We start from the raw sequence: 15,717 nt of genomic DNA on the forward strand, positions 1-15,717 counted from the left end.
TTTGCTGGAAGAGTAATGGAAGCATCAATGCCTGTTGTGTCTTGCAGCCCTCCACCAGCATTACCTCCTAAAAAGCGGCAGTCGGCACCTTCCCCAACCAGAGTGGCAGTTGTGGCCCCCATGAGCCGAGCCACCAGTGGGTCCAGTTTACCTGTTGGAATCAACAGACAGGTAATGGCATAATCCCTTTGTGAAAGCCAAGGAAGCATGCTGTGAACTGTAGCAAAAGCTCAGAGAAATGCCGTGAGCTGCAGCCACGCAGTTCCCTGCACGCCTGTGCTCGTCCCAAACAGCCCTGCACTCGGGAGCAGGAGTTTTAGTGGCAGGAACATCAGGATAATAAATAATGTGAATAGCTTAATTTTTTTTACAGTATTGTTTGGATTTAATTAACAAATTGCTACAAACTTTGTTGCCTTGAGCTGTAGCAGAGTGACGATGTGAGTGGTTGAGTGTTGCTGTGTTGAACAGATCAAGTACAGAGCTGAGCTTACTGAGATCTCACCAAGGTTTTCTTACAGGCCGTGTATATCTTCACCCAGTCACAATTTAAAACCTCTTTTAATCCAAGAAGCAGTTTGAGCAACTGCTCTGACCACTGCTGGTGCTTTGGGGAAATATGGAACACTGGGAACTGTGCGTGTTAGTCATATTCATTGCTCGTGCTAGGCTGGGGTTTATGAGGTAAATGGCTGGGTTTGCTCTACACATTTTGGAACTTACTAACTCAGCAGTGAGAACCTGAATTGTATTAAATTGCACCAAAATCAGATCTGTCCTCATCCCCAAAGCCTCAGCTCTGGCTTAGTCGTTTGGCTGACCCAGATAAAGCTGTGGAAGTTCTTCAGTTCCTAGTATAATCACACTTAAGTTGTTTTGCTGGAGTGGGAATGCTTGAGCGGTTCACTTGCAGGTTGATGAGCTTAAGGAATTTCCAAAACAGAAATGTAGTCATAAGCACAGAAAGTTGTATCTCACCATTGCTTATTTTCCCTTTGCATGCACTTAAGCTAACCAAACATTTGCTAAAGGCCCAGTTATTTAATGAGAAATGTTGCAGGCTAATTCCCTACCATCAGTGTCTTGACAAGCAGTTATCAGGTGTGTGTAGCAGTGAGGAACTTGGTCATCTCCTCAGCCTCTGTGAAGTTCAGTGTGGGTCACAACACGCCCTGCCTGGAAGCAGGAGCACACAGAGCTCCCTGGCATGGGCTGTTTACTAAATCGGGTGTTTTCTGTGGTCCTGATGAGCTTGTCTAACTAGAGAGGGCTAGCAGCACTGATCCTCTTCCCTCCTGGTTTTCTTAACACAACTGTGAGGTGTTTGCTCCTCGAGCTGCATCTTCCTTCTTAGCGAGCTGCCAAGAATGACACTGATCTGATTTTTCCTTTGCTTAAGGATTTTGATGTGGACTGCTACGCCCAGAGAAGGTTGTCGGGTGGAAGCCACTCCTATGGGGGGGAATCTCCTCGCCTCTCACCATGCAGTAGCATCGGCAAACTCAGCAAGTCCGACGAGCAACTCTCTTCTCTGGACCGCGACAGTGGTCAGTGCTCCCGCAACACAAGCTGTGAAACGTTAGGTAAGCTGAGGGCTGTCCAGAGTTGTCCTCCTGCTGCTGGAAGAGGCCCCTTCACTCTTGTTTGGGAGCTGTCATAGTTGTGATGCAGAAGTAAATGGATTATGCTTGCAACTGTCATCTTGTAGCTGCTGCAGGCAGTTCTGTGCACAGTTATATTCTGTCAGATAGGAAAAAGCCCAGGGGAATGTGTTTCCCTAGCTATAGATGATTGTGTTCAAACTCAATTCAGCTCTCTCTCAAGTGGAATGTTTTGTTGATTTCAGACTTGTCTGCAGAAATGTCAGTCCTGGTAGACTAAAGAGACGTTTCTACATACTGGGAAAGAAAATAAAAATATAAATATGAAACATAAATAATCTCTGCAATGATCTACCTACTGAGTTTTTGTTACTTGTTTGCTAATGTAAAGAAATAATGGGAAGAGTTTTATTAAGGCTGGATGTTACAGAAGGTGTAGAAAGATAGTCCCTGCTGCAAGGAAATAGCACTCTGATTAAATGAACTGATTAATTAACTGATGGAATGGGAGGAGCAGAATTAAGAAGGGCTAAACAGTAGAAGAGAGAAATTAATTTATCATTCTCCTCTCGCCTCTGTTTAACCAGATCAATCAGATCACTATGATCCGGACTATGAATTCCTGCAGCAAGACCTCTCCAATGCTGATCAGATACCTCAGCAGGTGCCAGGTATCCTCAGCCCGTTGCCAGAGTCTTTGGGTGAGTCTGGCTCCCCTTTCCATGGACATGCTTTCCAGCTCCCGCAGGGCAGCTCTCCTCCACTGGAATTCTGCAACCTCTCAGGAGCAGCACAGCCAACAGAGACTCCTCCAGCTTTACCAGAAAAGAAGAGGAGGAGTGCAGCCTCTCAGACTTCAGAAAACTCAGGCTGCAGGGTGTCCTATGAGAGGCACCCTTCCCAATATGATAACATCTCGGAGGATGACATGCAGAATGCAGTGTCTGTCCCGTCAATACCCTTCACGCCGTTTGCTGCTGTTTTGCCTTTCCAGCAAGGAAACTCTTCAGCACCGGTTGAATTCATTGCTGATTTTGCTGCTCCAGATTCTAACAGTGACCCTGAGAAGCCACCTCCTCTGCCAGAGAAGAAAAACAAACACAGTAAGCAAGTTCTTGTGTTTGGGTTTTACTTTACTTGGGTTTCCCCTTCCCTGCAGTTGTCGTGCTTGTGATGACCACTAAGTAACGGTGACCCCCAAGATAATGCCCTTGCTTACGTGAGGCGGAGTGTCAAAATCAGTCATGTCAAAGGCATGGAAGGGACGTGTCATTCCTATGGTGGTCAGGGAGTGACTCTTGGAGCCAGGAATGATCCAGGCCCAGGGGAGCTGTCATCACACGGCATCATCTTACTGTAGTGAGACCATTTTACTTCTCTGTTTACCTGAGTGCGAGTCTCTGAGGCACTCTGCCTTGCAGATCTTCCTGATTTATCCTCCCTTTTTATGTCCATTCCTTCTCCCCTGCCCCCATTTTATGAATGTTTTCCCACTGCAGAAAAGAATTGGGTACTCTCCAAGAGCTTGGAGAAAGGGCTGCTTTTCTGTCCAAAACCAAGCATTGCCAGAGCAGTTTTTTGGGAATAGGAACATAGTCACCCACAAGCTGTGCTAGACAAGACTATTAACCTAGTGTCCAGTACTACTGCTTTGCTATGGGATCTCATTTCCTTTGGATGCCTAAGAATTTCCCACATCATTAAAATGACCAACCTCTAAAGCAAAGGCTCGTTGGCCCCAGCCAGGCTCCTGGCACACCAGTACTGACTGTGACTCCAGCTCACAACCTTATTCTGATTTCTTTACTGTTCATGGCTGAAAACATAGGAAACCTCTTGCCAAACAAGCAGCCATACTGATCTGCCAAGGAAGGCTGTGGACTATGTAGTGAGATCCAGCAGATGTTGGATCTCACTAGCAAGCCAAGCTAGTCACTGGCTTGCCTTGCAGCTGAATGTTGCATGAGGAGGTGGTGTATGCAAGATCTGGATGAACAGTGTTACGTTGTGTGGCTGGCAGCCCAAGTGAAGAGCTGATTTGAAAGTGCTGGGTTGGCTTTCTGACTCATTTCTGCAGTTCATAAGCCTCTTCACTGAGAATAAGGTGGAAGCAAGATCAGTGTGTGGTGCAGCAGGGCCAGTAGTCTGTCCATTTCTATGGTAGTGTCCCCATATGCAGGAAATCACTTTTGTCCCTTTTTGGGACGCAAGCATTTAAATGATCCTAAAAGCAACTAAAAAGGAGCTGAGATGTGTGTTTGTAGGCAACAGAAAGGATATAAGAGCTGGCACAGGGCATAGCCAAGGTTGGTTGTTATGGCTCATGCTGTTCAGAATACTTGCCTGCAGTACCAGCTGCAAGGGGATGTGATGCAGAGCCTCCTTGCTGCAGGATTGGGTCCTTGTGAGCTCTGGGTATTAACAACAAGGGCTGGTCCAGCTGGTTTTACACCGTGCACACCAGGATGGATGCAGGGAGATGCACCTCTGTGCACGTAGGCAGGTTTAGTAGGGGGAGATGCCTGGGTAAACCTTGGGTAAGAGGCAATTTGACAGCTGAAAGAGAGAAGCACTTGGAGTTTTGGAGTATTGGTCAAATTGGATTGTTAGGAAAGGTAGAAGCTGTTACCTAATGTGTTGTCAGCTCTGATGGTTTGATAAAGCACCCTTGCTGCAAAGCTTGTGGTAGTATTTGGGCTGATACCTGACTGGTGTGGATTTTTAATTGCATTCATGTGACATCAGGAACTTGTTTTAGATTGTCTTTACTCCACAGCATATCACACCACAGATCTGTGGTTGTTAGTTTTGCTTTTATTTTCAACATTAAAAGGACAGTAAAACATTACTCAGGCTGTATAGTAGCACCCAGGATTTTTTTGCCTGGAGGCTGATGCATGTAGATATTCTTGTGTAATCACATAGGTGAGGCAGTGCTGCTTCCACACCACCAACAAACTCCTGGGATCCAGAGGAGATGCATGAATTTATTAACAAGATCTACAGCTCACACAGATGGGACTTAGTTGTAGTCCTTTTGTTGTGGGTCATCTTTTGGTAGTTGGCAGGAAATGTTGCAGCAGAGACTTTGATGGTCTTTTTATTGGTAATATACAGCAAATCCTGCTTGAGTTAACCATGTGTATTGCTGTGAGCTGTGCTCAGAGGGACCTCCAAGAGTTGACTTCTGTATAATTTAAACAGAGGACTGATAAGCCTTTTAGTCTGGCATGAATTATTGTTATGTTACTGTGCTAAGGGCAAATTACTTCAGACTTCTGCTTGAGCACCAGCATCATGCTGCTGATGTAGAAGACACAGATACGGAGAGCTTCTGCAGTGAAGAGTCCAGAGTCAGAAAAAACAAGATCCTCCCCCCAAACAGCTTGGAAACTAGCGGTGAGGCACTTATTCATGTTCCCCTCCCTGTCAGTGGGAACAAAATGCAGCCTGGTGCCCTGTAAGCAGCTGGTATTTAACTGCAGGAACCATGCTGAGGGCAGGCTGGGCTTAGCCAGCGGATAATGCCAGCTCTGAAAAACAGCTTTCCTCCCAGAGGTGACAGCACAGACTGGCTTATTTGACCTTGACTTCTCCACTGAGTTGATGTGCTGTATAGCTTAAGAATTTCCATTATTTTGGCTCTTGCCCATGCACACAAATCTCCTGTGCTTGTGCAGGGCCAGTTGTAGCACAGGCTGCTGGCACTGCACCAGGAGTTGGGGTAGACCTTCAGTGAGTCCTCTGCATCGGATACTGCTGTGCCTTACCTATACTGCAGATGTGCCTTATTGCTGATAATCTCCCAGCGATTCCTTGCAGACTCCAACAACCACTGCACCAAAGGTGTTTCCCTGACAAGAGGTTACTTGCTGCTTTCTCTCCTTTACTGCAGCCAGGTGCTGCTTCCAGGATGAGCATTTGCTCTCCCTGTCTGCAGAGCAGTGGCTGCGTGGCGAGCTGGCTCAGGCACTGCTGGTGCAGTCTGAGCAATACCTGTGACTTCTTCTACCATGTGGGCAGAACTGATGTGTGCTAGAAATCCCTGAGCAGCTTTAGCTCCTTCATGAATGACAGCCAATGCACTGCAAACAGATTGCTGGGAAGGTGTTCCTAGCCTCAGTCTGAGATTTTATGGGGTTTTTTCATTTCAAGTATTTTCTGTCTGGGTTCAGAGCTGACATAAGCTCTGGGCATGTGGTGGGAAAGGTTTCTCTCTCACACCTCCCTTCTCTCCTGGGGTGCTGCCTTGAGACTGTGTCACTCCACCCCGGCTGCTCACAGCGGAGGTTGCAGCCTCCATCCCTCCCTCTGCACAGTCGCTGCAGGGTGTGCAGCCTGATCTGAGCTGGTGATGTAATTCCCCATCTGCTTTTTACATTTCTGCCTTGTTCAAAACCACAGCAGAGAGGGGAAGGGATGAAGGAAGAGGGGGGAGAGAAGACCTTTTGCAAACAGCAGTGTCAGGAGTGGTCCTGCTCCCTTATTCTCGTGTTCAAGATCAGCAGCATTTTAATGATGCCCATTTTAATTTGTGCTCTGCAGTGTTTGTTCCTGATCCAGGTTTGTATTTCACTATCCCAACTGTTTTTCACTTCACCTAAAAACAGAGAAGAAGACAAAGTAGAAGCAGAGACATGCTCACCTGCCCTGGACTAGTTGTAACAAGCAAGGCGGGGAGCTGCCATGAGGATGGGATGCATTAGCCTCATAAAGAGCTGAGATAAAAGAGCTCTTCATTAGTCCCTTGCAGATTGAGTTAAGGCTCTCAACAGCATTCAGCCTTACTACCTTGCGTTACAGTAATTTAATTTTACCCAAGTGTCTAGTGTGATACCCTTTTCACCAACACTTCCCGAGCTGCAGTGTCATACAAACATCTGAACTCAGCTGTCAATCCTGAGTGCTGTCTTCAGATCTGGATGTTAACTGAAGCGCTGCTTTTGTAGGTAACTCCACAGAAAAGGTTGGTCTGAATTTAGCAATGTCTGCTGCCAGCAATGTCTGATTGTACCAGGACTGCCAAGCCTGATTTCTTGGCTTTTGTCCCACTTAGTTGATGAACTCTCAAAATGTGGTCTTTTCCCTCAAGCGCTTGTCCTCTACACATCTCCAAGGAGTCATGAACCTTAGTTCACTTTTGCTGCCAGAGAAATATCTTTCATAAGCCTTCTTTAGATCTTATCCTCTAAAGCTGTTGTATGATACCATGGCATTTTTCAGGACACGGGTATTAATAGAAGTGCCTTAGTCAACTGAATCACTGATATTTGAAAACAGTATTTTAGTAATTCTGTGTTTTCTACACCAAGACTCCTTCACCTTGATTTCAAATAACAGAATATTGCCAGAACGTGCTTCTTTTCACTGTTAGGCTGCAATTCACATGCATGAGCAAATTTGATTTTGGCTTTAACAGGAGTGCCAACACCAGCAGATGAGCAGGCACAAGCACACACCAACACTCCTGTGTGTGCAGTTTGAAACCTCTGCCATGTTCCTTTCAAGAGGAGAGGTGTGAACCAGCGAGGGTGGTGACTTACATCTGCGAAGGAGGGTGGCTGGGGAGGAAGAGGAGCAAGGCTGGGGTAGCAGGGAGTGCTGGAGGTCAGAATTCCAGCAGCCTTGGCAGAGCTCTGCAGGAGCTGGCAGTGCTGCTGGACACGAAGAGGTTGTCCATTGGCAGGTCCATGTGGGGTCACAGGATGGGGACAGCAGGTGTTGCCGGTTGGGATTGAAATCCATCAGCTGAGTTTTCCTGTGCTCTGGTTGCCTCGGCCTTCTTTCTTTATTCTGTTTTAGGGGACGATTCTATTCTGTGGGAAGGGGCAGCTGTGGTAGCTCTGGAATTTTAAATATCAGAGGAAATCTGAAAAAAAAGGGTGCAAAAGGCAGGTGCACAGTGACACATTAGCACAGTGCATCCTGTTTGAAATAGGCTGGCCCGTCCCTGTGCGTTGGCAGGTGAACAGAGGGCTTCTCCTTGCAGCTAGTGTGGGAACCAGCTTCGTGATGTGCAAATACTGCATTGTATTTATAGCTTTCACTGAAGTCACCCATTCATTTCAGCTGTACAACTGAAATGCCAGAAGAAGCTGAATAATTGCCACCTAATGACCAGATTTACAGAACCTGACAACTGCTGGTTTATCAGGAGGAAGGGAAGAATGATCACACAGTATCTTGTGCACAGCAGCATATTTACAAAAAGGCCTTGGTTAGCCCTTTTTATGGCACTTAAATACATCTGTTGCTCCTGTTCTCAGGTACAGAGAAGAGAGTTCTGTATTTATTTTATATTTATTAAGTACATTTCTGATCCTTAATAATTCGGAGGGGTCTTCCTATGACACTGGGTGTCATTCCCTCCCTCCAACATGAAAAGATTTCAGCAGTAACTAATCTTCTGTTAGAGCTGCATAGGCAGACCTGTGGGGTATTTTCATAGATTTTAGAAGGATATTGTACAGATGGAGAGCTCCTCTAAATGAGTTTTGATCCCATTTAATATTTCCATTGAACCACATCTCAGAAAAGCTTTTGAATCAGTTGGATTCAAGAATTGGACATTATAAGATGCTTTATAAAGGGATGGGAGCAAAAGGTGTTGGATTGGAGCAAAGGGAGTAAAAGGCATGGTCAGTGGCGCTTCTAGAAGGTAAGTATCTTGGATCAGCGTGGCATATAAATAGCTGACGAAGAGGTACACCCAGTCTCACAGGTGGGTGTTCTCCAATAACAGTTTTATCAGCTTGCTGGAATGGAGAAAGGCCATAAGGCTCCTCATTCTAGAAATCTTGCTGACTACAGATACGAGACTTCTTATATGCACAAGAATTAGTATAGATTTATTGTCAAGGTTGCATCTTTGTGCAAGATGATTTGTGCCTCCTAGAAAGCAGACCTAAGTTATTCTGGTTTTTTGATGACTGTGGACATGAGCTGTTGCGGGCTATTGGCAAAATTGCCATTGGTTACATGAGGAAGGAATTTGGGCTAAGCATCAGTGAATCAGACGTCTCAAGTAGCTGTTTGGAGACCTCACGGTTTCCTTAAACTGTTGTCAGACGTGTTTGCGGCCTGTGATTATGTTTGTTGTGCACTGGCTTGCAGGATGGGATATTCAGATCCTTTCGTGCAAGGTGGATGGTGACTGACTGTGTGAGCTACCTGTGAACACAGCGTGGATGCCTTGCTCCTCCCAGCCTGCAGCAAAGCCCAGCTAGCAGTGGCACAGCCTTACTTCATTTTGAGAATGAGCACCCATGAGAATGTGTACCAGAAGCAGTGAGTGTGACCTTTCTTTGCATTGCAGTGATGGCATACATGCAGTTTGTGGAAGACTACTCCGAGCCCCAGCCGTCCATGTTCTACCAGACCCCTCAGAACGAGCACATCTACCAGCAGAAGAACAAGCACCTCATGGAAGTCTATGGGTTCAGTGACTCTTTTATCAGCTTAGACCCCTCTCAAGATCTGGCACCTCCTCCTGCTCTCCCACCCAAACAGAGGCAGCTGGTGAGTGACATCCATTGGTCCCTCCCTGGCTGGGCACACCAGCCTCCCCCAGATAGCTTTGTTCTTGATGCTTCTATTTCTGATGGGCTGCAGTAGTGGGAGGATGTCTTATTAGAGTTACCCCATCATGCTCCTTCTCAGCTTGTTAACATGTTCTTAAACATTTTGCATCATCTACTTTGAGCTCCTTTCTAACCCCATGTTCAGACCATTCCCCATAAGGCTCTGAAAGTCCTAAAATGCCCTAAAAATGAAACGTCAGTCTTCCACATGGCATGGCTGAATCTGTGCCAGGCTACAGGCTTGTGTAACGACAACTGCTTTGAAGATTTTGACACACTGAGCAACATGATTGTCAAGAGATTGCTGCACTCTTGTTCCCAATGCTGTTTTGAAACTGTTGTCAAGGATGCCAATAATAATAACAGTTAAACTTAATAACTGCTTTTATGGCTCAGTCTTTGCCAGAGCCGCAGAACTTTGGTATAGCCATTTTCCTCGCATTAGTCCCCTTGTGTGATTCAGGATTTTACCTGTTATTCAGACTGCCAGCACAAAAAGGCACATCCACGTGTGTATGTGTGTTTGGTGGTGGGTTTAACAGTACAGCAAGTGCCATTTTCCATGGGAAGAATGAAATCCTGGCCTCAGTGTTGGCAGCAGCAGTTTTGTTTCCATCCTCAGTGGAGCTGGGATTTCGTCCTATTTCTTTTTAAGGGTCTTCCTTTCTCTTTTTTTAACTCCAACCCTGAGGGGTTTTGTTTAGATTAATTATCTAATTTGCTCTATTTTATAAAAAGAAGGCATCTTTTGTGCTGATGTAGCTAACTTAAATTGGCCATGGCTTTAACAAAACAGGAGGAACTGTGGGAACAGAGCCGTGGTCTTACCATCACGAGGGCGACTGTTGCAATATTTCTTCATGCTATCTATGCTAAAGTTTGACTGTCCCAGGGTGTTATTTTTTAATCAAGTGGGAAATCAACAGAGAACTCTAACTTTGGGATTTGCATAACTACATTCCTGTGATGCAGGTAGGAGTCCTAAGAAGATAAATTAACATTTCCAGCTAAGCTAAACTGAGTATTCTGCATTATTGTTTTGTGGGGGTGAGACCTTGAATGCCCGTGTCCCATCTGCTTTGCAGGGACACTGAAGAGTGTACAAGACTCCTCTCTGAAGGGTCAGGCAGTTCTGCAGAGCCTCTGATTCTCTTATCAATGTGATCCTTGCACTGTCACTTGTACTTTGCAGTCCCTTGCCCTACCTTCTCCTAGAGGTGGCTACACTCTAGTGATAGTTTCCAGTGGTGATTTGGGCTACATGGTCATGAGAGAGGGTTTGTCAACACAGATTTACTGTAGCCATTGTGCTGAAGGAAAATTCTGCTTCTTTCCTGAATTTGTCAACTGCCTTTCTTTGCTGCCTTTTAATTATTATCTGGGCAGCCAAGATGTCACTGGTTTGCCTGCTAGGCATTCCTGTAGTTTAGCACGCTGATACCATCAAGGTGTTGCTTGCAGTTCCCTGAAGCAAAGGTTTCTTCAAGCACAGCCTCCCACTCTTACCTTCATCTGTTGGGAAAGTGGTGCAAGCAGATGATGGCTTATTCAACAATCACTGTAAAAGCCACCAGACTCTTGTTCCTCTGCTCCTGCTCCATGAGAGTTTCTGGAATAACAAATCACGTGGGCATCAGCTGCTCCACCAGCAGGCAAGTTTTGCTGGATGGACTCCTTTATAAAATAAGAATTAGGGAGTCCTGTCATGTGAGCTTCACATCTTATTTATGAAACTTTGCATGTTACATTCAACAAGTCAGAGCTGAGAAAGCCTAGATACACCTTACCCTGCCTGAGACTCCTTACTCTAGTGGAATTCAGGAGAAATTCCTTAATAGTATTTGTTACTTATAGTGTAATATCTCTCTCTTGTGCAAATGATATATAATTTTGGATTGGACTGAAAAATGACGGGGCATCACTGTTGTCAGCAGTATCTCAGCAGTGGCAGTGAGGGCCCATAGCTCACACTGGAGAGACCAAGTTCCCAGTGTGCAGGTTGCCACAAAAAATAGGAGTCTGCATGAGCTGGCTGTTTAGCAGAAGCAAAAGCCAGTTCATCCTTTGGGCATCTGCCCTCAAGCCATGGGATAAAAAAGGCAGCAAGGAGCAGGTTGCCTCTTCCTGCAGCAGTTGACCACAGGTAAACTGGAAGGGGGGAGGTGGGAGTTTATTCTTAAGGGATTTGTGAAACAAAGAAGATTTGAACTGTGATTTTTGCCATGCCTCTTGAGCTCAAGAAAGGCATATTGGTGTGTCTGGCTCTGATGAACTGTATGAATAGCTGTTTGTTTAGCAAGCCATTATATGCATTGTTTTACAGTTAGCATTTCTTATCCTTTTATTCATAGCCTTTTCTGTGCTCTCTTTGTGTCTTCTATCTCTTGCTTTCTTCCCCCTCTTCAGCAGGCCTCCTATGCTGCCTCTTCTCTCTCTTCTGTCTCCTACTGTGTCCAGCAAACTAAAGTGCCCTTCACCCCCGAGGACACCGGTGCCACTCAGGGCCTCACTATGTCAGTCTCTAACTCCTTTCTCAACCGGCACAGCTCCTTTCCTGTGCATTCGGTGAGTTGCTCTCTGCACTTTAACACATGTGTGGTTTTTGTGTCGGTGAAACTCTTGTGTGCAAACTCTGTGCTTACGCTCACGGTTGCAGGTAAAGCTGAAGGTTCTTTTTGGGGGTTTTGAACTCATGTAGTCATCCCCAGGTGAGAAGAACTGTGTGTAAATCCTACTAAATGAAGCACAGGGGAGGGGGGGCTTTCTTTATATAAACATCAGTATTGACATTGGCGGTGAGGGACTGACGAAGGAGAGCTGGCCTGTGTGCCCAGGCACACTTCTTTGACCTACATGTTCCCCAGGCTGCACATCAGAGCTGCAGTCTTTTTGTTCAGTTGCATAATGTCAGTGATGTGGATGAGTTGATTAAAGGCTGCTGCGTGAGTCTGGCCTTTGGAGAAATAACAAGACGCCGTCCCCAAAATACATGGATTTAGTCAAACTTATGGAAGAGTGGCTGCAGCTCCTTAACTTTTTTCCTAGAAAATGGCCCCTACCAGATCTTTTATCTAATATTTGCTTGTCTGCTTCCCTTCATGTATCCATGGTCCTAGACAAGTTCGGTAACCTTGTATGATTTGCTGGTGAATGAGCAGAGTTTTCTCTCCTACAGCACTGCGAGCAGTCTGAAGAGAGAAAGGCGGGAGGAGCGGAGAATGATTTAAATCAAAATAAGAATAATCTTAGAGCACTGCTTAAATCTGTGATTAGCTGCTTAAATTAAATGGTTGTAATAACAAACTGTTAAGATAATGAAATTAAATCTAACCATGGGATTCCACCAGCTCATCAGTATGGGGCTCGTTTGCATGTAAAACTATGTGGTTATGCTCTGATTGCTGTGTGATGACAACTGAGAATAGACTATTTTTTAACAGTGACCTGGATATTTAGTTAAATTAGACTTCTGGAATAGAAATTATCAGACAGGACTTGAGAAAATTCAGAAAGTGTTCAGTTAGTTTAATATTAAATGTTTGAAAATGGTATCCTCCCACTGGGCCACTGCTGTCTTCCCATTTCAACACTTACTCATTCTCTAAAAATTAGCAATAATCTTTGGTCCAGAGAAGAAAGTATTCAAGTACTTTACAAGTAGTGCTGCTTCACAAGCAATGAATTAAAAGCTTTTGGCTTCCACTTGTGTGAGAGAAAACAGTATCATCATTTTTCTGCATAGATGAGAAGGCTGAGGTGTGGAAAGGTTAGTGCTTGCATAAATGTGTGGTAAACAGTTCTAAATCTGAAGTAATGCAAAAGTTCTGACTTGTACAGCTCTCTTGTTTGATAGTGATCCTTGCAAGCAAAGCACGGAACTGTAGGACTAGGTAAAAGCACTTGAATAGTTTTGTTTTGATGGAGAGGCTATAAATATGATACTGTAATGTCCTCAAAATATGCAGGCACTTCCATTTAAGAAAGTGTCCTGGTTGGATTAAATGGTTCCTATCTTCTTAATTGTTCTGACCTATTCTCATCTCGCTTTGGACTACATCATTGTGAATATATTATTTTATGAAATGTTAAAACTTCATTAAAAAATCTTTACTTGTTTTTACAAGGATTTGGTGAGAGGAAAATAAGTGGCGGAAGAATGAGGAACAATGAGAACAATTACACAGTGCACCGTCAAATGCACAAAGGAAATAAGCTGAATTAAAAATGTGATTTTTCCATTAATGCCTTTAAATTATGATAATCTCATAGTTGCTCATAACTGTAGCTGCTCTATTTTTTCACAAGGAAAAATGAGATTTTCACTATGACAGTGTCTCTTTGTCTCCGAGCTGCAAAATACCAATGTCCTTACATGCATCATAGCTGACCCATGTAATACCATAACCATGGTTTATCCCATTTCCTTATCCCTAATAAGACAGAGATATGAAACAGCTGTCAAGGTTTGGCTCATTCCCAAGGCGACACCCTGCATTTCAGTGCTAAGAAGGGCCGGACCCCCTCTTGCAATCTGCTCCTGAGCGCTAACTGGAAGGAGTGTGTGGTTTCAGATGAGGGATGCCGCAAGCTTCACCACGAGCGGTTTAAGCACACTGCTATGGTCCTCTTCTTCTCATGTCTTCATTTTTCCTGTCTCACCAGAGAAAGGCCACTCAAGTGAGCACTGTGGGGAACAATAAACCTGCTAAAAGTTAAGCATTAGCTTTGCACCAACCCCAGCAAGGGAGTTAATGCTGGAGAGAGCACGCCTTTCAGATACCAGCCATCTGAGGAGTTGGCCTCTTGTGCAGCCAAATATCAGTGGTGGCTATTAAATCTCTTAAAATTATATGTCTCCTGCACAAATAGTTATCCATTCTGTACAGGAACCAAAAACCTCCTTAGATCAATACCAGGAAGTCAGAACTGATAAATGAAATGGCTGTCCATTGACCCAATGCAAGCAGAGCATTGCAGGTTTGCCAAGCGTAGCCAGTTTTCAGGAAATGCCCTGTGCTTTTTTTCCTTCCCTGGAGACTGGCCTGGACAGCAGGAGTCAATCCCAGGGGGAAAACCTGTCCCTGTCCCCATCTGTTCTTGTGCTGGCAGCAGCAAAGCTGTACCTACACCATGTTTTGCGTGTTAGCCCATTAGCTCAGTACTCCAGGTGAAGGACTAGTGCCTTACTACTGATTTATGGGGCTTAAAAAGACTATTTTCAGACAGTGTTTTGAAGCAGAAAAGAGACGAAGTTGCTCAGAGCATCTTTACTCTTTTAATGTATTAATTTCTTTTCTAGAACCCTGACTCTTTTCCTTCTGATCCGCACTGCAGCCACTGCTGCAATCCAGAAGCCACCACTGCTCTGTCAACCCACTAATCGCGCTTTTCCCCTCTTTGCAGGAAATTGTGTCAGAGGTAATAGCTTTTACTGGAGAGAGGCAGAGCTTGAGCAACTGGATCAAACCTCATAGGTTTGGCAAGTTGAGCTTGCTTTTAACCGAGTCTGATTCGTGTCTGGCCTCTGTGCCAGCAAGGGTCCTGTTTATAGTGTAGGGCTGATGTTTAAGAAACTGCAGCGTCATATTCCCAATCCCATGCACAGCTAAACTGTTAAATCCCACACTGGGGGGACAACTGGATTGCACTGTAAAGAATCATTCTAGGGATTCCCATCTCTTGAAAGTACTTTGAGTTGCTAACCAGTGGGAAAGGAGGTATGCAGTAAGAAACCATCCTCCTTGGTGATTGTTGGCAGTAGTTTTACTCTAGCTGATCACCTCCCTCCCTTCTTCTCAGAAGACAGAGATACTGTCTTTGGTTCATTAGCTCCATGTGCTGTTTGACTGGAAATGGGTGGGCAGGTATCCGAATGGCAGATCTTGGAATCTCGTTACTTCCTGGCAGCTGGGGAGCTCTGCACTGACAGAAGAAATCAGGCCAGTGACAAGCTCTGTTGCTATCCCTCCACATATTTTCCACCAAAGACTGCAGAAGGCATTGCATTCACTTACAGCTAGGAAGCTTTTCCTTGCTGAAACAAGGAACACACTTGTTTCTCCGAGGCATGTACATGCCATTAGTGGAAATTTGGCTGCATCCTCCACTATGGAGAAATAACTTTCTCAAAATGTTGGTTTTTCTTATGTTTTCTTTTTAATTAAGAAACATTTCCAGTAATTTTCCAGAAACCCAAACTGGCTGTCAGGATTCCAGCAGAAGGCACAAGTGATTTCCTTATGAAAGCTCCAGTTCAGCGCTTCTGTTTCTCGCTTGTTCCCACCATTCCTGAGCAAATTGAGGAAGCTCACAGAAAATTCACAGCCACTGTTTCTCTTTCTTGTGTGTGTGCTAACGTATGTTCAGGAAAAGGAGGATCAGATAAGTGTTTGAAGACACACACAATGCAGACATGTGCTTCCCATGTTTTCCCTGCCTTGCCCCTGTTCCCATAGCTCACTTGCAGCCTGCAGCACACACCACAGCCCTGGCCCTCAGCAGAGACTGAGCTGGTTTGATTCATGTGGTGGTCTGAT

The 15,717-nt window shown here is 45.0% G+C and overlaps 1 protein-coding gene across 5 annotated transcripts in view; it reads left to right on the top strand.

Moving 5' to 3' along the window:
* The window catches only part of RAPGEF1 (Rap guanine nucleotide exchange factor 1), an 85,703-nt gene that overhangs the window by 46,288 nt on the left and 23,698 nt on the right, over positions 1 to 15,717 (top strand). For 2 of the 5 annotated variants that reach the window (XM_032920312.1, XM_030506961.1), the window contains exons 7-11: positions 48 to 171; positions 1,400 to 1,583; positions 2,189 to 2,704; positions 8,917 to 9,119; positions 11,588 to 11,746. In XM_032920312.1, the coding sequence (XP_032776203.1) occupies positions 48 to 171; positions 1,400 to 1,583; positions 2,189 to 2,704; positions 8,917 to 9,119; positions 11,588 to 11,746 (1,186 nt within the window). The remainder of the gene's footprint in view (positions 1 to 47; positions 172 to 1,399; positions 1,584 to 2,188; positions 2,705 to 8,916; positions 9,120 to 11,587; positions 11,747 to 15,717) is intronic. The other 3 variants (XM_030506963.1, XM_030506964.1, XM_030506962.1) reach the window with 2 other exon arrangements.

Source organism: Strigops habroptila, chromosome 15, assembly GCF_004027225.2.
Source record: "Strigops habroptila isolate Jane chromosome 15, bStrHab1.2.pri, whole genome shotgun sequence".
Taxonomy (NCBI): Eukaryota; Metazoa; Chordata; class Aves; order Psittaciformes; family Psittacidae; genus Strigops; species Strigops habroptila.